This window comes from Pseudorasbora parva, chromosome 16, assembly GCF_024679245.1.
Source record: "Pseudorasbora parva isolate DD20220531a chromosome 16, ASM2467924v1, whole genome shotgun sequence".
Taxonomy (NCBI): domain Eukaryota; kingdom Metazoa; phylum Chordata; class Actinopteri; order Cypriniformes; family Gobionidae; genus Pseudorasbora; species Pseudorasbora parva.
Window position 1 is genome coordinate 17,665,650 of NC_090187.1, and position 24,326 is coordinate 17,689,975.

Consider the following 24,326-nt stretch of genomic DNA (forward strand, 5'->3'; position numbering starts at 1 on the left):
GAAAAATCAATCATCCATATAAATTATGCCTATAAAAGTGCAAACATTTAATCAAGTCATTTGCATGTGACCAGAGTTGAGCTCAATCTTTGAAATGTCTGTCTTACTTTACACACTCTTGCTTATCTTTCAACGTCACACAAAGGGAGAAAAGCCTCTTTGCCAAATGATGGGAGACCCTAAATACCCGCTTTTATCGAAGGATGGAGAGATAACTATTGGAGCTCTTTTTTCAGTCCACAGCATAGAGTCATTACCTTCATTTGAGTTTACACAAAAACCTCTGCTTCTATCATGCTCAAGGTTTGTTACTCTGGAAACTATTTTATATAATCATTACAGTAAAGATGTAATTTTAATAATGTAATATAACATCCGGCATGTTAATGTGTTTCAGGTGTGAACTAAAAGTGAATAAAGTGTGTTTTGGTCTATATTTAACAAACTGGTTGTATGTGTTTACAGTGTGAGTCTAAGAGATTTTCGAATGGCTCAGACCATGGTCTTTGCCATTGAGGAGATTAACCAGAGTCAAAGTTTGTTACCAAATGTTTCTATTGGCTACCAAATCTATGATACCTGTGGTTCAAGAATGTCTTCTATGAGTGCCACTATGGCATTGATGAATGGTCCAGAATTTACAGCAGAAAACAGATGCAATGGAAATTCTCCTATACATACTATCATAGGAGAAACAGAGTCTTCTGCTACAGTGATTCTGTCCAGAACTACGGGGCCTTTTAAAATTCCAGTGGTAAGGAGAAACAATTAAAAAATTCATATAAAATCACCATACAAATACCTTTTTAAGTGTTTGCTTTTTTTCTCAGATAAGTCCCTCAGCCTCTTGTGAATGTCTCAGTAATAGGAAAGAATACCCTTCTTTCTTCAGGACTATTGCTAGTGATTACCACCAGAGCAGAGCACTGGCATACATAGTTAAACACTTTGGCTGGTCTTGGGTTGGAGCTGTAAACAGTGACAATGACTATGGAAACAGTGGAATGGCAATATTTTTGAATACTGCACAGGAGGAGGGAATTTGTGTGGAGTACTCTGTGAAATTCTATCGAACAGAGCCAGAAAAACTAAAAAAAGTGGTAGACACAATACAAAAAGGCACTGCAAAAGTTATTGTTGCATTTCTTACAAGTTCTGAAATGTATAATCTACTTGAGCAGCTAAGTATTCAGAACATTACATACCTCCAAATGATTGGAGTTGAGGGATGGATAACTGCAAAGAGTTTGATCACTCCATACAGTTTTCATGTATTGGGAGGGTCACTGGGGTTTGCAGTGAGAAAACTTGATATAGGAGGTTTTGCAGATTATGTTATAAAATCATTCTGGGAAACAGCTTTTCCATGCTCACAGACTGAGGGGAATTTTTCTCAATATGCATTAAGTTGTGATAAATATCAGGATCTACTTGCACTAAAAAACTACAATGAAGATGTGCCTGAACAAAGATATTCAAGCAATGTCTACAAAGCAGTTTATGCTGTGGCTAATTCACTACACAATCTACTCAAGTGCAAAGAACAAGCAGGTTGTGAGAAAGGCCTGAAAATACAACCACACCAGGTAAAATTATTTAAACATCAATGGGGTAATAAAAAGAAGATTAAGAGTTAGTCATATTTCTGTTTGATAGTGTCTAAAATGCCCTTTTCTCATTAGGTTGTTGAGGCTCTGAAAAAGGTAAATTTCACTGTAAAGATGGGAGATCGTTTGTGGTTTGACAACACTGGTGCCACAGTAGCTCAATATGAAGTTGTGAACTGGCAGCAGGACTCAAATGGATCAATCCAATTTAAACCAGTGGGATACTATGATGCCTCACTTCCTCCTCACCAGCGCTTTGTGCTTAACACTGAAAACATAATCTGGGCTGGAGGACAGCTGGAGGTAAAAGGCAATGACATAATTGATGTAAAGGTTTTCTTGAAACTTGAATAACAACATGTTGAAATACTTCCACTGTCCTATACAAATTACATAAACATAAGAAAAATAAAAAAATAAAATAAAAGAATCTGCACCTGTTGTATTCACAAGATAGAAAATGTGGTTCCCCTATGGTCAAAAGCAACAGCAGAGGGCAGTGCAGATCCAGTATTAAATAAAGGACAGTACTAATGGTGGTAATGGTTATTATTTATTTATTTAATTAATTTATATTTTCTTGTAAAAGCACTTTCAAAATGATTTTGTTCTAGTTTTAGTTTTATTTAACATTTTTATTTTAGTTTTCAGTTTTATCTTCATTTTTCATTCAGTATATATAACTAAGAATAATTCAAAATTTTATGTAGAAGCCGAGGTCTGTGTGCAGTGACAGTTGTCCGCCAGGCACTAGGAAGGCTGCACAAAAAGGAAGGCCTGTCTGCTGTTATGACTGTATTCCATGTGCAGAAGGAGAAATCAGCAATGAGACAGGTAATCTTCAGTCCATCTCACAATTTGAATAGTTTATTTTTGTGTTTCCCTTCTTGCATTGCAGTTTCTGAATGCAAATTCTTAGCAAAGGAGTTAAATTAAATGTTGTTTCTAACTATAAGTAGAATACCTTTCTTTCCAGATTCAAATAACTGCAAGCAGTGTCCAGGGGAATACTGGTCTAATGCTGAGAAAAATAAATGTGTGTTAAAGGCTGTAGAGTTTCTGTCATTCACTGAAGTTATGGGTATACTGCTAGTCTTTTTCTCACTGTTTGGAGTAGGATTAACTGTGCTTATGGCCATCCTGTTTTACAGCAAGAAGGACACCCCCATAGTAAAAGCCAACAACTCAGAGCTGAGCTTCCTGCTGCTCTTCTCATTGACTCTGTGTTTCCTCTGTTCACTTACTTTCATTGGTCGGCCCACTGAGTGGTCCTGTATGTTGCGTCACACAGCGTTTGGGATCACTTTTGTCCTCTGTATCTCTTGTGTTCTGGGGAAAACATTAGTTGTGTTAATGGCCTTCAAGGCTACACTTCCAGGAAGTAATGTCATGAAATGGTTTGGGCCTCCTCAACAAAGACTCAGTGTTCTTGCCTTTACACTTATACAGGTTCTTATCTGTGTGCTTTGGCTAACAAAATCACCCCCATTTCCCTACAAAAATCTGAAATATTATCATGAAAAGATCGTTCTTGAATGTAGTCTGGGTTCGACTATAGGTTTTTGGGCTGTTCTAGGATATATTGGCCTACTGGCTGTCTTGTGCTTCATTCTGGCTTTTCTGGCTCGCAAGTTGCCTGATAACTTTAATGAAGCTAAATTCATTACATTCAGTATGCTTATATTCTGTATAGTATGGATCACATTTATCCCATCTTATGTCAGTCCTCCTGGAAAATTCACTGTAGTTGTGGAAATATTTGCCATTTTAGCTTCAAGCTTTGGTTTACTATTCTGCATATTTGCACCTAAATGTTATATAATTCTGTGTAAGCCTGAAAAAAATACAAAGCAACATCTGATGGGAAAAAGTTCAATATAGATTGCTTTCAGAAATAAACTGGCATAAATTGACATTGCATATTTTGGTGTTTATTCAGTAACATAAATAATGTTAAAAACATGTACAAACAAATTAACAATAAACCCTAAAACAGTTACATTGAACATCAGATATCTATAGTTATTTAAATAACATAAAGATAATCTCATGGTTACACTCATATTTGAGTGTATTTTGTGTAAAATGCTATTCTAACACGATGCATATACACTAAAATGTACAACATTAATGTAATACATTTAATTAATAATTAAACATCTAAGGTAAATAATTTATGTATTTTACTTGACGTACAAATTAGGGCGGTCAATGTTAAACCTGTTAGCACATGCAATTAAACCATTAGTTAAGCATTAGTAGTCAAGTCAACTTTATGTATATATCGCTTTTACAGTGATGATTGTTTCAAAGTGGCTTCACAGTGTTAAACAGGGAAATACTGCAACAAAATTTAATTTGGCTGTACAGTAGTTCTGGAGAAACCGGTCATGTCATAAGCTCATTTAAATGTATCATATAGCGACAATATGGGCAGATCAGTGATATAGTTGACATAATTTAGTAATTAATTTTATGTGGATATTTAGTGGAAAACTTGGTAACACTTTATAATAATGTTCAGTTGTGAGTCATTTATAAGTGGTTAGTTAATGATGAACTTATCATTTACAAAACATTCATAAATGATTATCAAGTGAAATGCTAACATTTTATGAATGTTTAGTAAATTCCGTTGCAAGTCATTTACAAGTGATTAGTAAATAATTAACTACTGATTTATAAAACATGACTATGGGTTCATAAATGATTAATGAGTGATTTGTTAATGATTTTACTTATATTTAGTAAATTCAGTTTTAAGTAATTTACAATTGATTAGTTAATGATTAACTAATGATTGACAAAACATGACAATGCATTTTATAAATGTTACTTTTTTGTATGTTTTGAAGATTCAGTTATAAATTATGTACAAGTTATTAGATAATGATAAACTAATAATTTACAAATCATGATTATATATTCACAAATGATTAATATGCTAACGATTTACAAATCTGGCATAAGTTAGGCCTATCTTAAAAAAAAAAAAATGCATTTCATAAAATAATCAGAGATCCTTAGTAAATGGTTAAGTTACTAGTTTATTACTAATTTTATTATTAATCACCAAAATGTCAATATACCATTATCTCAATAAATTGTTAATCATGAACAAATGATGATCAAACCATTAGTAGATGATGAGTAGCCTATATAATGTATTGATGCATATCTCAATGCATTAGATCAAGATGCATTAATTATTTGCATTTGTAAAAGTAGACACGATTTTATAAATAGGCTACTTTTTATTGCAAAAACTGACCAAAAACAGTATAAAAGTATTAGCTCATGTTGCATTCCAAGTTTTCTGAAGTCATACAATATCTTTATGTGAAGAACAGAGTTGATCTTAATGTTTTAATCATTGAAATGATGATCCCTTCATGAACGCATATTTGTCATATTTCTCATTCAAATATACACAAATCCGGCGCAAACTTTATGGGCGCTGCCATCTTGCCTGCCGCCATTACTTCGTGCCTGCGAAGTGCGTGACGGTGTGACACTTGATGCTCATCGCATGCCAAATGATTAATAAAATAATCTTATACCTGTAGGAACATGTATTTTATTGCTACAACTGGTCGTGGCTATTTATTTGCAGCTTGTGAACACATGCATGAGCACATCGGTAGGTCACGCAAGTTTATCTGCTGATAATAAGGCTATATTTCTTCGTTTCATATTTGTCTAATTGTGACTTTAAGTCCTTTTGTAAAGGACACATATGTTTGAATTATTCTCTGTCTTTAAGTGGTTTTCTTTACGTTCATTTTATCCTTTATCATTCACAGCGCGTTTTGCATTACTGCCGCAACCTGCTGTTTATTTATTTATTGTATTATTATTCAAAGTATCAAGATTTACAAACAAATATCGTTGCATAAAATCAACTTCTTCGAAATAGGATACAGAAAAGATATAACCTGAGGGAGCAGCTTAATACAAGCAGGAAAAAATAATAATAATAATAATATGCATTCGTAACAAAAATAAAAATAATTTATAAGGAAAAAAAGGTAGGCTATTATAACATGACATGAGAGGAGAATCCAATCATTGTTCAGCTATTAACTTCATTTGAGAAGTGTTTTAGTGTACTGCTCTAAGTCCTTAGCATTAAGGCACGCAGTAATGGCGGCGATGCTTTACTTCCGTGTTTCGCCGGATTTGTGTATACTCCAATAAGACTCTTTAGCATGACGCAATTGTTCACATGACACATGAGAGCCAATGGCATTTTACAATCAAAGCTGACGTAATGACGCAATTGGTCATGAGACACACGACAGCCAATGCTGTCAAAGCTGACGTGACGTAAATGTGTTAATCATCAGCCGGTGGATGAACTCGACGCTCTGATCGCTTCTGGGGATTTACTTCTCACAAACCAATCGTTTGGCCTCGGGACACTTGGAATATTTGTACTTCTTGAATAAATTGTTCCTGCAGTCATAACTGCCTGTTTTTTTTAAATATAAAACACAAACGGGTAGGTTTAGGGAAGGGATTGGTTATGTGACGAATAGGAGTTAAATGTTTACAGTAATAAGATGAATTACCAATTTACACATTTCTATTGTAACAGGTGAGGTATAGCAGAATTTAATTTTCACATTTAACGTTACATTTGTTGTAGCAATCAATGGACGCATTTGTAATGAGTGAGAAATATCTACAAATGATGTGTAAAACATTTACAAGTGATGAATAGTCTACACTTTAGATTAGGAGACGCAGAAAGCATTGTACATGCTTTGTATACATGTACACATGTAAATTATTTATTCATGCGTTTACAAAATCATCTCTAACAGGTGATGAACACAGTGTAGTGTGTACTTTCATGTAAATGCTGACTGGTGAGGGTATAGACAGCTGTCTTCTCTGACACGTGCACCTGAGGCTTCAGTGGAGGGTAAAAGTAGTTCACATTATTTTACTATGAAAGAATTTAACTTAACACATCAATTCTAAAATGTTTATTAATTTAAAAACTAGTAATTTATCATTCTTTAAAAAAATAGCTTTAGCATTAAAGCATTTTGTGGGTTTTAACAGATCAGCTTACAAATGTAATGATGCATCAATAAATTATATAGTCATTATTTTCTTATGGTTTGATCATCATTTGTTCATGACTTGAGATAAGTGTACACTGACATTTCAGTGATTAATAATATATTAACTAGTAACTTAATAACCATTTACTAAGGATCTGTTTGATTATTTTATGATATGCTATTTTTTAAAGATAACTTACTACAGATTTGCAAATTGTTAGCATATTGTACTCAATAATTTATGAATGTATAATCATGATTTGTAAATGATTAGTTTATCATTATCCAATAACTTGTAAATAATTTATAACTGAATCTACAAAATATACAAAAAGTAACAATTTAGTAACATTTATGAAATGCATTGTCATGTTTTGTAAATCATTAGTTCATCATTAACTAATGAATTGTAAATTACTTATAACTGAATCTACTAAATATATGTAAAATAATTAACAAATCACTCATAAATCATTTTTGAACCCATAGTCATGTTTCATAAATCATTAGTTATTCATTTACTAATCACTTGTAAATGACTTGTAATGGAATTTACAAAACATTCATAAAATGTTAGCATATCACATGATAATAATTTATGAATGTTTTGTAAATGATTACTTCATCATTTACTAACCACTTATAAATGACTTACAACTGAACGTTATTATAAAGTGTTACTGAAAACTTAGATTGAAATTTTGGTGTCCCCAAATGAGCAAGCCAAGCCAAAGTCTATTTAGGATGACCGGTCGATTAATCAATTATTAAATAGGAATATTAAAAGGCTCGGAGTTATCACACCGGAGACGGCGCTGAGCGCCCGGAGATCGCCTGGATCACAACTCCAAAAACGCAAGAGTGTTCTTTTTAAATAGGCTCATATGCTCTGTCTATGAGTAAAACATCCTAGTTAAACCACATATTTTAGCTTTAAACAACTACATTATCAACTGAAAAGCATTAAAACTACATTTAGTGACAAAATATCAGTATTTTTTAATTATATGCAGGCTTTCTCATCACGTGGCAGCAGCAAGCAGGCTCCTCATTGGTTAACGAATTGACGCCAAAGTTCAAATTTTTCAACTCGGGCGTAGACGCGAATCCGCTTTAAAAGCGTGAATGCACTAAAAGCCCAAATCGCACGTACTGCGCAAGACGCTCGATTCGCTTCAAATTTGCGTTATTTGCGCGAACTAGACGCCCAAAAGAGGCGGAATCGCGTCCATCGCACCGCACGAAACGCGTCTATCGCGCCGCAGGACCTCCTGATGCGCGTCAACGCGCCTTTCCATTGACTTAACATGGAAATCATTCGCTCCGGACGCTCTATTCGCATTTGGTGTGAATGTACCTTAACAATAAATAAAGGTGAAACATCCTAGAATGGGCGTGTCACATATGTTTTTCCTGCACTCAGCTCCTTAGCGGTTTTGGATTGTTTTTATTGTGCCGCTAAAATTAGTCAACAAAAACCTGTGGTTTATTCGTGAACGCAGTCAACTTTGGATGCAAGGAAGAGGCCCTCAGGCTTTGAACTGGATGCACGGAGTACAGCGCTGACAAAGTATCACCCTGCCCAGTTGCTGTTGGTCAACCGGTAGGACATTGAGTTGTTATGTCTTCGCTTGTGTTTACGGGGTATTTGAAAGGGGTCGGTAAGGCTATTTGCTGTTTGTTTATGGTTGGTGGAGTGCTGCATGTACGTTTGGATCATTGTTTAGACCGCTGGGCTTTTGTGAATCTATTTTGATTGGTGAGACATGTCTGCTGATATGCAATACTTGGATAGTGTTCTTTGTTTTGGAAAGTGGTTTAAGTGTTTCGTATTTTGACACGTAGAAGTGCGCATGCTTCAGTCATGAGTGAGATTGAAGCTGGTGCGGTGTTGAACATGAACAGGACAAATGTAAAAGAAAGGTTCAACTCACAGCAAAGGCTTTGGTTAATCAAATTGAGCAACTTCAGAAAGTTCTATACCAGCTATCAAAGATCTTACTGGGTATATGCAGGAATCCTGAAGTTAATTGCAATACCTTTTTAAGACTTTTTAAAGATCTTCTCAAAATATTTTAAGACCTCATCGCACTTCAAGTTCTAATCGGCAACAAACCTTTAATAAACAGTTGTAGTCAAATGTAGACTTAAAATCTCTATTGTAGGCCAATTTTGTATTGTTTATATTGCATATCTGTTTTACAACATATGGAGGGCGACACATTACCTAACTGCGCATTTCGCAAAATACATGACGTCACCCGTAGACAGCGCTCGCCAGGGATGGAAATTAACTTTTTTCAAAGACTACCACTCAATCTTTTTACCAGCCACTTTTTTGTTTTTAACAAATTAATACTACAAGCTCTACAATACTTGAGCAGTTTATTTAATCTCAAGTCTCAATGAAATACTGACATTTTCACGATGATTTGTGGTCTTTTATGGCTTCCAGTTTTATGGTTTTTAGTCCCAAGAATGAAACTATTCGTTTTGGCATCTTTGAAGCGTGTTGACAACATAACGAGCAGAACATTGTCAGTAGGGATGCACCGAAATCAAAATTCTTGGCCGAAACAAAAAAAGAAGAAACCAAAGCCGAAAACCGAAAAATAAAATTCAAACTAGAATGTTTAACTCGACCTCACTCATGTGTACATTAAATAATAATGTACAGGCCTACTGGCCTGCAGAAAGGTACAGAAATTGAATAAAGTAATCAAATGTAAAATAACTGCATATTTAACTGTTTAAATGAAATATTAATCCTTATTAAACTTACAAAAGCTATTCAATCAAGAGCATTGTTTAATGTCAAACTAAATATAAGGACATCACTCAGGCAGCAGTAAAGGCTACTGCACCTTTAAGACCTGAGGCAGGGATATGCTCGTCTTTCTCGACTGTGCATACTATACAGTTCACTTAAGGCATATTCAGACTATGTCTGCTAGGATACTCATCAAGATGGACATGTTCACATACTTCTTGTGTGAGTGCGCAAGACTTGAAAGAGAACTCAATATTTGCGCGCTGTGAGACGAGTGCGCGCTCTCGGATGATGCACAGCGTCAGATCTTCTCTCAGTGCTCCGCGAGTCTCACAGCGCGTCTTCACGCGAGTGATGACGGAGAAAACGACTGGTTATATGCGCACATACGGAAGCACTCGCATGCATTGAACAAAGTTTACAAAGAGGTGAAACAGCTCGGTAGGTGAAGCGAGTTTACCCGTCACAACTCTAAATCAGCCGCATTTGGCTGGTGGCAGTGCTAATTTCCATCCCTGGCGCGCACGCTCCAAGCCGATCTCAAACTGAGCACCCCGTTGTTTTTTAATACTTATTGGGATGAAAAGATATATATTCATGAATACTTTTTGGAGTCAAACTCTTTTGACAAAGCTTGAACAAAACACCTTTAAAATTTAAGACTTTATAAAGCCGTGATAAGACTTTTTAATACTTTATAAGGGTCTTAATTTCCCCAAAATTGATTTATCACCTTTTAAGACTTTTCAAGACCCCGCGGATACCCTGTCTTATGCTGAAAAATGAGAACGTTTCAGCTGTTCGTTCTGAACTTGAAATGTTGTTGACACTTTTAAAGAGACAGTCAAGCTTTATTATTCCGAGATCCCATTATTGCCAGATAATGAGCAAATCAAACAAAATGAGTGGTTCTCAAGCATATATAAACACAGTGATGGATTCATAAAAGATGCAACGCAATGGATAAATGGATTTGAGAGGTCAAGAGGTAATGACCAGGATCAACAATTGGAAACAGTTCAACATCCTTTAACTATTTCAAAGAACCAGAATATGTCTCAAATTTCCATCCATAATCAAGATGATATAAATCCAAGTGACAGTATTTCTAATGTTGGAAGTAAAGGATCAAGTAAAGGATCAAGTCAACGTAGCTCTGCCTCAAGACATTCAATAACCTCTTTGGCACGCATCAAGGCAGAGGCTGATGTAGTGGCTTTGTTGGTTCGTCAAAACCTAATGAAGGAAAAACATGAAATTGAAGTAAAAGAACACAACTTAAGGAAACAGAAGCAGGATTTTGAGTTGCAAATGGAAATTGGTGAAACTATGACAAAAGTGAAGGTGCTTAAAGGCTCCAGTGTGCATCGTGTTAAAAGTGATGTGATGCAGCAGTCTGATGGAATTAATTCATACTTTGATAAAGCACAACAGTCCACACAGACACTCAGCGTTGATGCAAAGTTTGTTGAGTCTCAACTCTAGGAGCAAATGACTGTTTCTTCTAAGGATTGTCCGAATACTGGTAAAAAAGGCTACCAGGGGGAATGTCTCACAGACCATTTATTCCCAGCACATCTCAACGTCAAGTAAAACAACTCAGAGTGCTATTGTGAATACCAATGCCCAGTACGGAAGTAGTTTTAATGATGGTTCAGGTTAATAACGATCAAGTTCTCCATATTATGGATAAGCAAAATGAAATAACATCTCTACTGATTCACAACAGTGTTTATCATCTTTGCCTAAAATGGAAATTCAAGTGTTTGATGGAAACCCTCTGCAATATCATGCCTTTATGAAGTTCTTTGAAAGTGGTGTGGAGCGTACAGGATCCCAACATTAACAGGAAGTAAATTGTTGAACCAAGGCAAATCTCAGTCTTATCCTAGTCCTAAAAGAAGCAGTTTTGCTACTGCCGCCACAGCAATGGAAAATAAACCAGATATTGGAACCAACAGAAAATAAGTCATTTTACCCAGCAACAAAAGTTGTTTGTTTTGTAGATGTGGACATGCTTTGGAATTGTGCCCTCTATTGGAAAAGAGGAGTCATGGTGAAAAAGCGTCTCGGTTATGTATGTAACCCTAGTTCCCTGTGGGAACGAGACACTGCGTCGAAACGCTGTGAGAACGCCTCTGCGTTAATGCGTCGTGAAGCGCGTGCAGAACCATTCCATCGGAAAGTCGATCGATCGTCGGCGTGATGAAGTCATCGACCGGAAGCTATAAAGCGTCCGTGAAAACAAACAGGAACTAGCTTCTGATAAAGCCTGAAGTAAGTGATCACGGGCACGCCGGGAGTATGGCAGGGCGACACAGCGTCTCGTTCCCTCAGGGAACTAGGGTTACATACGTAACCGAGACCTTCCCCTTCGGGGAACTCGAGCTGCGTCGAAATGCTGTGAGAACGCTTATACCCACATCGCCATAGGACCAAGTGCCTCGTATGTGTGAAGCCGAAGCGCACACGATTACGAGAGTACCTGCGCCCCAACAGTAGATGCCAAATCTATCTCGTAGAAACTGACAAAAGTCAGCGGAGACGACCAGCCTGCCGCGTTACAGATATCTTGGAGGGAAGCCCCCGACAAAAGTGCTTTAGAAGCAGCCATACCCCTGGTAGAGTGCGCCCGGACAGCCAGTGGAGATGGCTGCCTGACCGCCTCATAAGCAAGTGAGATGGCCTCGACCACCCACTTGCTCATTCTCTGCTTAGACACTGGAGCCCCCCTCTTCGGGGCTCCGAAACAGACGAACAGTTGATCGGTCTTTCTCCACAGGGCAGCTCTGTGGACATATGTGTCTAAAGCCCTGACAGGGCACAGCAGATTTAGTCTTTCCTGGTCTGACGTCGTGAAAGGAGGAGGACAGAAGGCTTGAAGAGTAATGGGGCCCCGTGGGCTCGTAGGAACCTTGGGGACGTAACCTGGTCTGGGATGCAGAAAAGCCTTTACCATACCAGGCGCAAACTCTAGGCATGAGGGCCCAACCGACAGGGACTGAATATCTCCTATTCTTTTGAGAGACGAGATGGCCAAAACAAAGATAGTTTTCAAGGTGAGGAACTTATCTGAAACCTCCTCTAAGGGTTCAAACGGGGGCTCAGATAAGCCCCGCAGAACAATGGCCAAGTCCCATGCCGGGACCCTAGCGTGCATAACCGGAGGAAACGTGTAATAAGAGGGTGTCTTCCCAAAGACACTCCACCCAAAGGGACGTGGAAGGAACCCAAGGCCGCCACGTACACCTTTATTGTGGAGGGGGTCAACCCTGCCGAGAACCTTGCCTGCAGGAACTCCAGCACTGTACCAACCGGGCAGTTAACTGGGTCCCACTGGCGTTCTCTGCACCATGCTGAGAAAAGTTTCCATTTCAAAGCGTACAGCTTCCTCGTGGACGGAGCTCTGGAGTGAAGAATGGTCTCCACGACCTCGGCTGAGAGACCCTCCTCTATGAGCCTGGCCCCCTCAGAGGCCAGGCCCACAGTTTCCACAACTCTGGGCGTGGGTGCAGGAATCTCCCGCCCGCCTGAGAGAGTAGATCCCTCCTGGTCGGAATCTCCATCGGAGAGCCTTCCAGGAGAGATATCAGGTCCAAAAACCATATTCTGGACGGCCAGTACGGAGCCACTAGAAGTACTTGGGCCCCGTCCCGGCGTACCCTCTCCAGAACTCCTGGAAGCAAGACAATCGGGGGGAAGGCGTACAGGGGCAGCCTCGGCCACTCCTGTACCATGGCATCCAACCCCAGCAGGGCTGGATGGGACAGAGAGAACCACTGAGGACAGTGAGAATTCTCCGCCGAAGCAAATAGGTCTATCTCTGCCTTCCCATATACCTTCCATAGGAGCTCCACCACCTCCACTGCATGAAAAGTGGGATTTTCGTCAGTAAGCGGCACTGTAGATTGTCGTGGAAGTTCAGGTTTACGACTGCAGACGGCAATTTGCAGGCAACACCGAAAACTGCCGTGAATTGTCAGAAATTGACGTGGGCCTTGCTTGGCAGTTGTCCCCCCCATGACCCCCCTTCCCCTAATTCCTGGTGAGGCTTTAACATGTAAAAGACCATGCTGTGGGCTATACAAATGCAAATCAGGGTAGCAGGATTTTTACCCCAAGTTACATTTTCCTTAAAGGTTTTAACTTCATTCTAAGAAAATATTTTGTATAAATAGCAGGCTCAGTATAGCCTAATTATAAAATCTTAAACTTTAGCTTGAATTTATATATTTGATGAAAGTATGCTAGATTATTTATTGTGTCATTAGCAATGGCCAATGTTATGTAAAAAAAGATACACAAAACAATTTATTTAAGTAATTAGTTTTAATCAGGCTTTGCCACAAAGGTAATTTTTTTTACATTCCATGCAAACAACATCACAGCCTCCTAGAGCTCAACCACTGTGCATAGTGGCATGACTACAGTGACCTTTTCTTTGGTCTTGCTTAAATGCACAGTGGATGTATTAACCACACATCTCCCAGCAATGCGCTCAACAGGCAGAAACCCTTACGAAACAAAAATATATTGCAGTATATTGGAAAATATTATGTAATACATTAGGCAATATATTCACATATATGGGATTTAATATTTATATTCTCCAATATATTGCAATATATGAAAGCGGCAATCATTTGTATATTTTGCAGTATATTACAGGAATATATAATATATTGTATAATACCATCAATATATTATTCCATTATTTACAATATATTATAATATATTTTGAAGTAATATATTGGTAAATATATTTTTCTTTTCATAAGGGAATGATGCTAGGTATGACATGTCTGTTCCCTGCAAGCTCCAAACTTCTATTGGCTTTCCATAAAAATGTCTGTCCGGATGGGGATAAAGCCAGGAGACTTGTGCAATAACATGTTTAAATGCAGTACCTTTTGACACAACATTAACAACTATAAACTGCTTTATATTTCAAAAAACATCCATGGAGCATAGTAGCATCATTTCACATTAGCTGATGGAGCAATCAAAGCATCAGATTATTCTGTCCATAGTTCTATGAAAACATATAAACAGTCGCGACTGTCTGCTATCTAAATGATCAGTGAACTCTCCCCTTTTGATTGACACATCATTTGAGCCAATCGGTGCATCTATGGGGTTGTCTCAAGCCTCCAAGGAGCGCTCGAGATGCAGAAAGTCCCACCCTCACTTTGAGTGGCAGTAATTCGATCCAATTGCATCAGACTTCGAAAATGACGGTCTTGTCTGATAGCCAATGAAATTCTGAACGTATTAATATACAATTTTAGCATGACGAATCAACCGGTCAGCATACAGTCACATGCACAAAACTTGTTACCAACTCGTCCCTCTGTGCGCATAGCCGGAGCACACGGTTAGCGCATTAGCTTCAGCTGTCTGTGGAGTGTTTAAATTAGTTTGAGCTTGGGTAGGTCGACGATCGCAGAGAGAATCATGGAGAAACACTTTTTACTCGACGAAGCAGTGAAGCAGAGCGTTCGGCGTGACAGTAACGAGTCGAATGATGACATTACTGAAGATTAGAGGGAGGTTTCATCCGTCGACTCTATAGCGGAGATGTTTTTGGATGGCGGAGATGTTAATCTCGACAAGTAAGTGTTTTATCATATTTTATAACATGAATGTAGTAAACACTTTATGACTTTTTATTGAGGTGCGTGTTTTGATGTGTAAGTAACTTTTTCTATTTTCTCCTTTATTGTTTAAGTTCTTTTACACATTTTTTTTTATTCATATCACTCTCATTTAACGTTAATTGTTTTCCAGCTGCATTGTAAGACAAATTACGAGAAAGTACGAAGGAGCTTCAGGTGCAAACATCCAGATCTTGCATCGCAGGCAGAAGCTGTGAAGAGTTCAGCTCAGAGTCGATCGAGAAGAAAGAGGGTAAGATTTATTAGATTAGATCAGTTTTTGGTCAATGTGACTATTTTTCAGGTACATTAGAGATGTGTTGAGCCCACATGTGATTGTGCATTGCGCAATACTGATTGTTTTTATTGGTTGTTTTTACAGCTGCTAGAAGCAAGACAGAGTGTGCTAGCTGAGGATGAGGTGGGCCTTTGGAAGTGCGCTACCATAGACCTGATGTCTGATGAGGAAGACGGCATCGTTGGCGGGGTATCTGGATGGATTGTGAGACCTCCATCCTTTCGCAGCCACCGAGCCAATCTCATACGTTTTGTATTTGGTTGTGTGTTTGTGTTTGTTCTAATAAAGCTCTTTCTTTGAATAAACTGCAAGTCCCTGGCAAATTTTCCTTTCCTCAATACATTAATGTCCTTGGTGGTAATAATAGTGTAGTCCATGGGATAACAATGACATGACTACACAACATAAGAGCATATCACATGAATATGAATATATAAAATTAAATAATATGCAAATATTTATATATATAATTATATATAAAATATGCAAATAATTATATATATATAAATATATATATAACATATAATGTATGTAAAATTATTTTAATTTTGGGGTTTAAATGTATTAATGACCCAGGTTGACCAATAGTAACTGATCTGCCAACCAATCATGAGTGATTTTTCTTGTTTCAATGTAGTAGTTTCAACCAATACTGAGTGAGGAAATTCAAGCCATTCTGGCAAGGCGCCGCCCAGCGCTGCTATTCATATGCTAATTAGAGCCATTAGCGCCAGTGCCTCCGCGAGCTCCACATACGTCATGGTTCGTTTCCGTCAATATGTGGCACAGACGAATGCGGTGTTCACGGGCTGTAAATTGTCGTTAATTGTCGTTAATCAGGGAGATTTCCGCCCATTTACAGGGACGAAAATCCCACTTTTCATGCAGTGCTCGGGGTGGATTCTCCACTCCCCGGGGCTCGGCCCCTGCCTCGAGAGGCTGTCTGCTTCCTGATTTAGGACCCCCGGGATATATACTGCTCTGATGGTATTTCCCTTGGGCCCACAGGAGGATCCGATGTGCCAATTTGTCCAATGGACGGGACCATCAGACCCCCCTGATGATTTATTTAGGCGACCACCGATGTGTTGTCTGTCCTGACTAACACATGGTGGCCCCTGAGGTCGGGCAGAAACTCTTTCAATGCAAGAAACACTGCGAGTATCTCTAGCCGATTTATGTGCCAGTGCCGCTGATGTTCCTGCCATAGACCCTGGGATGAGCGACCACTCATGGTCGCACCCCAGCCCGTGAGAGAGGCATCTGTTGTTAGCGTTACGCGACGAACATGAGCCCCCAACACGGGACCCTGAGATAGAAACCCCGAGTTTTTCCACATGACCAGAGCACATAGGCATCGCCGCGTGACTTTGATCGTGCGGAGCGGATTTCCCCTCGGGGAGAATCCTTTTGTTTTGAGCCACCACTGCAGTGGCCTCATGTACAGTAGGCCATGTACCATGTACAGTAGGAATCTGTTAGGGGCTCATGTTCATCGCGTAACGCTAACGACAGATGCCTCTCTCACGGGCTGGGGGGCGACCATGAGTGGTCGCTCATCCCAGGGTCTATAGCAGGAACATCCGCGGCACTGGCACATAAATCGGCTAGAGATGCTCGCAGTGGTTCTGGCATTGAAACAGTTCCTGCCCGACCTCAGGGGCCACCATGTGTTAGTCAGGACAGACAACACATCGGTGGTCGACTTTATAAATCATCAGGGGGGTATGAGGTCCCGTCCACTCGACAAACTGGCACATCGGATCCTCCTGTGGGCCCAAGGGAAATTGCTGTCAATCAGGGCAGTACATATCCCGGGGGTCTGGAATCAGGAAGCAGACAGCCTGTCGAGGCAGGGGCCGAGGCCCGGGGAATGTAGACTCCACCCAGAGGTGGTGGAGCTCCTATGGAAGGTATATGGGAAGGCAAAGATAGATCTATTTCTCTGTCCCATCCAGCCCCGCTGGGGTTGGATGCCATGGTACAGGAGTGGCCGAGGCTACCCCTGTATGCCTTCCCCCCGATTGTCTTGCTTCCAGGAGTTCTGGAGAGGGTACGCCGGGACGGGGCCCAAGTACTTCTAGTGGCTCCGTACTGGCCGACCAGAATATGGTTTTCGGACCTGATATCTCTCCTGGAAGGCTCTCCGATGGAGATTCCGACCAGGAGGGATCTACTCTCTCAGGCGGGCGGGAGATTCCTGCACCCACGCCCGGAGATGTGGAAACTATAAGTTTGGCCTCTGAGGGGGCCAGGCTCATAGAGGAAGGTCTCTCGGCCGAGGTTGTTGAGACCATCCTTCACTCCAGAGCTCCGTCCACGAGGAAGCTGTACGCTTTGAAATGGAAACTTTTCTCAGCATGGTGCAGAGAACACCAGTTGGACCCAGTTAACTGCCCGGTTGGTACAGTGCTGGAGTTCCTGCAGGCAAGGTTCTCGGCAGGGTTGACACCCTCCACTATAAAGGTGTACGTGGCGGCCTTGGGTGCCTTCCACGTCCCTTTGGGTGGAGTGTCTTTGGGAAGACACCCTTTGATTACACGTTTCCTCCGTGGTACATTAAGGTTGAGGCCGGTTATGCACTCGAGGGTCCCAGCATGGGACTTGGCCATTGTCTTGCGGGGCTTGTCCGAGCCTCCGATTTGAACCCTTAGAGGAGGTTTCGGACAAGTTCCTCACCCTCAAAACTATCTTTCTTTTGGCCATCTCATCTCTCAAAAGAATAGGAGATATTCAGTCCCTGTCAGTAGGGCCCTCATGTCTAGAGTTTGCGCCTGGGATGGTAAAAGCTTTTATGCATCCCAGGCTGGGTTACGTCCCCAAGGTTCATACGAGCCCACGGGGCCCTATTACTCTTCAAGCCTTCTGTCCTCCTCCTTTCACGATGTCAGACCAGGAAAGACTAAATCTGCTGTGCCCTGTTAGGGCGTTAGATACGTATGTCCACAGAGCTGCCTTGTGGAGATAGACCGATCAATTGTTCATCTGTTTCGGAGCCCCTAAGAAAGGGGCTCCAGTATCTAAGCAGAGAATGAGCAAGTGGGTGGTCGAGGCCATCTCACTTGCTTATGAGGCGGCCGGGCAGCCGTCTCCTCTGGCTGTCCGGGTGCATTCTACCAGGGGTATGGCTGCTTCTAAAGCACTTCTGTCGGGGGCTTCCCTCAATGATTTTTGTAATGCGGCCGGCTGGTCGTCTCCGCTAACTTTTGTCAGGTTCAACAAACTAGATCTGGCATCTACTGTTGGGGCGCAGGTACTCTCGTAGTCGTGTGCACTTCAGCTTCACACATACGAGACACTTGGTCCTATGGCGATGTGGGTATAAGCATTCTCACAGCGTTTCGACGCAGCTCGAGTTCCCCGAAAGGGAACGTCTCGGTTACGTATGTAACCCTAGTTCCCTGAGGGAACGAGACGCTGCGTCGCTCTGCCATACTCCCGGCGTGTCCGTGATCACTTACTTCAGGCTTTATCAGAAGCTAGTTCCTGTTTGTTTTCACGGACGCTTTATAGCTTCCGGTCGATGACGTCATCACGCCGACGATCGATCGATTTTCCGATGGAATGGTTCTACAGGCGCTTCACGACGCATTAACGCAGAGGCGTTCTCACAGCGTTTCGATGCAGCGTCTTGTTCCCCTTTAGGGAACTAGGGTTACATACGTAACCGAGACGTTTTCAATAAATAATTCTCAGACCTCCCTCCAGATCAAAGGGAGACAAAAATCCTAGCCCACTCGTCTTGACAGCAGATAACCTATAAAGCTAGACATCCTCACCAAATGTATTGATACCCTGCGCACAGGGTACCAGCCCTTCAATACCGCCCGAACTCTTGACGCCATATTTGTCTTTGCCTTCTTTGGTTTCCTTAGATCTAATAATCCCCATCTACTGAACTGGCTCTTATCACCCTCCCTCCTCTTCACTTATCGCTGATGTGTGGTGAGTACACCCTTGTACTGTCCAAGTGGATGCTGCACACTGGTGGTGGTTGAAGAGAGATCCTAGATATGAGTGTAAAGCACTTTGGGTGTACAGTAGTACATATGAAAGTGCTATATAAATGCTTAATTCAATCATTCATTCAAGTTTCCACACAGTCAATAAATAAGTCAATATATATATATATATATATATATATATATATATATATATATATATATATATATATATATGTAGCAAGTGGCTGATTTGTAGCGACTACGCCACCCCGGAACAACGGGGAAATAACCAAAAACACAGAACACGCAAATACGTTCCACCAAAAATAGGCTGTAGGCGAGAGTTTCCGTATAAACAATTATTTTATTAGGGTTAAAATTGAAATACAAAATTTAAAATTGATATGAAACATCAATATTAAATGGTCTTGGTCAAATCAAAAGAGGAAATTAAATAAATGTAGGGGGCTGAGGTTTCCTTAATGAGAAGCAGGCTGATATGGTGCATACAGTGCACAAAAGAAGAAAATCCCTCCAATCAGAATCACATCCACAAAAAGATCACTGCAAATAATGACCAAATATAGTGACACCGCAATAATGACAATCCATATCTAAGTGAAGCCCGTGCAACCCAGAATCAGCCCACTTCCCGGAAACAACCAGCTCCTGCAAAATACCAAAAAAAGAGAACTCACATTAGAAAAACAAACATTTAAATAAAGCAAAAAAAAGAGAAATGAAATCAAAAAGTCAAGGTACTAGATGAAACAAGGATAATCAATTCTACAAACAAATATACATTAAAAATAAAACAAAATAACAAAACATATACTGTCACAGAAAGATGGCATAAACTCAGTACTGATCAAGGCTCAAGGTTTCAAATGACCGAGATCACAAATACCGCATATAGCGGTAATTAACACTTATAAAGAGCGACTGTTATTCAACAGTCAGATAACAAAACTGAGGGTTCGTGACAGCAATAACAAATCAATGAACAAAACAAAAAGAGCATACAATCCAAACGAAAACTACTCAACAGAAATGAAACAAATCAAAACAATACAAACATCAAGCCCATTTGACCAGTGGACCAGAAGAATGACGCCCAAAGCAGCAGCGCGGCCCAGAGCGAGGGTTGGAGAGCGAGAGAGAGAGAGCTGCACAGTGAACAATAAACCCTAAACAGATACATTTATTTATCATTGCGATTTAGGACATGCGTTGATTTACGAAAACAAAAAGTCACTCACCTTATGATTAGACTAAGTGACACTTGCGCGCACACACACGGATGCGTCAAACAGTCATATAGTAGCTCCTTTAAACTGTTGATTAACAGCTGATGTTCTGACCTGGCTATTGTGCTGCCATGACGCACGAGTGGGCACTGTAAACACCGCACTAAAATGCATAGCTTTAGTCAATTCAAACTATGCTTTATACAAAACCGCAACAAGGCATTAAAACTTACCTGGGGGTAAGCAGAACACCACACACACACAGCCTTAACGGAGCGATGTCACACTAAAATAAGGAACGCATGCAGTCACTGCAGAATACGAAACAAAAACAGAGCTACATAGCTAAAAACACGTACCTCCAAAAATCCAACACAGTGAGAGAAAAGGGGCGGGCTTTCAACCAAGACGCATTCCAGGGGGCATAAACAACAGGTTTATATACAAAAACGAGGCGGTACCTTATTGGACACGCATTTAATAAGGTGACGTTTCAAAACACGTGACCCACATCACTACATTTTACCCCCCATTTTTGCGTCGTCGCCCCGACGATGAACTATACAAACCCCTGGTCTTAGTCCCATGGTCTAAACAGCCCAGACGTAATGCTAGATATAGACCCTGGAACGCATACAACATCCCTTACATTGTCCACTGCTCGTGGAAGATGGTGGACATTAGAATGTTGCCCTGCTGTGGCTCGCCTCGTTCGTCGCACAACACCCACATCATCCCTCGGCTGAGCAGGGGGAAGAAAAACAGACTCACCCATAAGGCCCTGGTCAACATCACACACCAACTCGCCATTTACAGAAGGCATGGATACCACAGAAGAAGGTCCTGCCACCTCCAAAGGAGGGATCAATTCTTTGCGCATCACAAAAGACTCTGGTGACCGATACTCAGCTGAAACCGCAGGCTGTAATGCCCTAGTTTGACCTAACCTGAGCTGAGAACTATCTGGGATGGCAACCCAAAGATCTAGCTCTTCTTGATCTCCTGGTGAAGATGGCGATCTAGCTAGGGGGCTCTCAGGATAAACAACACTTGATGAGACTTGTTGTATTCGGGTCTTCATCAGAGAGCGGTGTACATGCCGAATCTTACCCAAATCATCCACAGGTGCAACAGCGTACACCGAACCGCCATCTTTTGTTGCACGCATAACCTGAAACACCACCGAGCTCCACAGGTCCTGGATTTTATGACGGCCTCTCACGCTATGATCCCGGAGATAAACCAGCTGACCCTCCCTCAGTGGTGGATCACGGACCTGCTGATCATGCTGTTTCTTACGGCGTTCAGCAGCTGCCTTCAAACGTTCCCGTGCCCCCTCAAAGGCAACGTGCATCCTAGCTTGATGCTCTGCAATCCACTCATGAACCCCACCCTCACCAGGTTCCTGGACCCTACCTAACAAGAAATCAACAGGAAGTCTGGGTTCCTGGCCAAACATCAGGAAATACGGGGACTCACCTGTTGCCTGGTGAGGAGTGGTGTTATAACAGAACAAGATCTGTGGAAGGCAAGTGGCCCAATCCCTTTTTCTGGAAACTGGCAATGTGCGCAGAAGGTTATGAAGGGTTCGATTAAACCGCTCGCACTGACCGTTGCCAGCTGGGTGATAAGGTGTTGTACGAGATTTTTCAATCCCATAAAACCTACAGAGTTGCTTCATAAGGGCTGACTCGAAATTCCGACCCTGGTCAGAGTGGATACGACATGGGACCCCAAACCTAAAGAACCACTCCGTAACCAAGACCTGTACTACTGTCTCAGCCCGCTGGTCTCGAGTTGGAACAGCAAGAGTATATTTAGTGAACACATCTGTCAAAACTAAAACGGTCTCATGTCCAGAACTAGACGGCTCAAGCATCGTAAAATCAACAGCTAGTATCTCATTTGGTTTGGAAGCCAGGACATGACCCATAAAGCCCCGGGCCAACGGTTGGGTGTCTTTAGCCAGTTGACATCTCTCACATTCCCTAACCCATTGTGCCACCTCTGCGGACATCCCTGGCCAATAACAACGCTGACGTATCAATTCAGTAGTGCGCTCAACACCCTGGTGTCCATGGTGTTGGTGCAGCTGGGTCACCACATCATGCTTTAAAGACACGGGCAAAATCAACTGTAACACTTCCTCACCTCCATCAGAACGTGACACGCGGCGATAAAGGACACCATCCTTTTTCAACAGACGGTCCCATTGCCGAAGCAATGTGAGAACAGGCTTGGGAAGCTGCTGCCGCAACACAAAACTGGGAAATATCCCCTGCTCCCAAAAGGCCAAAACCCTCCCAATATCAGGATCTGCCTCCTGTAGAGAACTCAAATCCTCTAAGGAGAAACTGGGGAATGCTGTGACAACTGCTTGGCTTACTTGTACTGCTGGTTCTACCTCTACTGCCTGTCTTACTACTGCTGGAATGATAGTACCTGGTAAGAAACTCTCCCGTACTTCCTGACAAAACTGATTCTGTCTAGAAAGGGCATCAGCGTTCCGGTTGCATCTCCCAGAGCGATAACGAACCTCAAAGTCGAAGGAGGCCAATTGGGCTGCCCAGCGTTGTTCAGTAGCTCCTAATTTAGCCGATGTCAGGTGGCTAAGGGGGTTGTTATCAGTATAAACAATGCACTTCTGACCCAAAAGGTATTCTCTAAATTTCTCAGTCATGGCCCACTTGAGCGCAACAAATTCCAACTTCATGGAACTATAGTTGGTCATGTTGCGCTCAGTGGGCCTAAGACCACGACTAGCATAAGCAATAGGACGCACTTTATTTCCCTGGTCCTGCGAGAGTACTGCGCCCAACCCACTATGGCTAGCGTCCACCTCTAATATAAAGGGCCGGGAGAAGTCTGCATATGCCAACACTGGGGTGGAAGAGAGCCTATTCTTCAATCCCTCAAAGCTCACCTGACACTGCTCTGTCCAAGCCTCCGAAAATACCTCATCTGCTCGTTTTCTGGGTCCCGAACCGGCACACACTGCAACCAGCTTATGTAGGGGGGCCGCCAACTTGGCAAACCCCTCCACAAAGCGGCGATAATAACTGGCGAAACCCAGAAATGAACGCAACTCAGCCACATTAGATGGACGCCGCCAATTAGCCACCGCTTCAATCTTTGCAGGGTCAGTCGATACCCCCTGAGCTGATATGACATGACCCAAATACTTTACCTCTCTTTGGAAAAATGCACACTTGCTTAACTTTACTTTAAGTCCTTCCTGTTCTAACCGGCTCAGGACCACTTCCAAGCGCTCCAAATGTTGACCTACAGAGGCAGAATATACTATCACATCATCCAGGTATAAAAGCAAGGATTGGCACTGTTGATCCCCAAACAGCCGCTCCATTAACCTCTGAAAGGTGCCTGGGGCATTGCATAGGCCAAAGGGCATACGGTTCCACTCAAAGAGTCCGAAAGGTGTACAGAAAGCAGTCTTAAACCGATCTTTCTCAGTGACTGGAACCTGATTATACCCACTGGCTAGATCAAGTGTTGAAAACCAACAGGCACCACTCAGGGAATCCAGGGACTCATCAATTCGAGGCAGAGGGAACGCATCTTTCCTAGTTCTGGCATTAAGTTGACGGTAATCAACGCACATGCGTAGACTACCATCTTTCTTTTAAACCAGCACAATGGGAGAGGCATACGGACTACAGCTTTCCCGGATGATCTTTGCCTCAAGTAACTGATTTATGTGAGACTTTACAACCTCA

General features: G+C 41.4%; 1 protein-coding gene across 1 annotated transcript; it reads left to right on the forward strand.

Moving 5' to 3' along the window:
* LOC137043568 (extracellular calcium-sensing receptor-like) lies at positions 1-3,488 on the forward strand. Its single transcript, XM_067419864.1, has 6 exons — positions 1-303; positions 466-754; positions 831-1,586; positions 1,683-1,910; positions 2,318-2,441; positions 2,584-3,488. The coding sequence occupies exons 1-6, from the start codon at positions 95-97 to the stop codon at positions 3,486-3,488; spliced, it is 2,511 nt and encodes an 836-aa protein (XP_067275965.1). The 5' UTR covers positions 1-94.
* Positions 3,489-24,326: the final 20,838 nt, after the last annotated feature.

Coding starts and splice junctions, on each gene's coding strand:
- LOC137043568 (XM_067419864.1), top strand. CDS start 95: ATGTCTGTCTTACTTTACACACTCTTGCTTATCTTTCAACGTCACACA. Junction 755..830: donor GGCCTTTTAAAATTCCAGTG/GTAAGGAGAAAC, acceptor TTTTTTTCTCAG/ATAAGTCCCTCAGCCTCTTG. Junction 1,911..2,317: donor GGGCTGGAGGACAGCTGGAG/GTAAAAGGCAAT, acceptor AATTTTATGTAG/AAGCCGAGGTCTGTGTGCAG.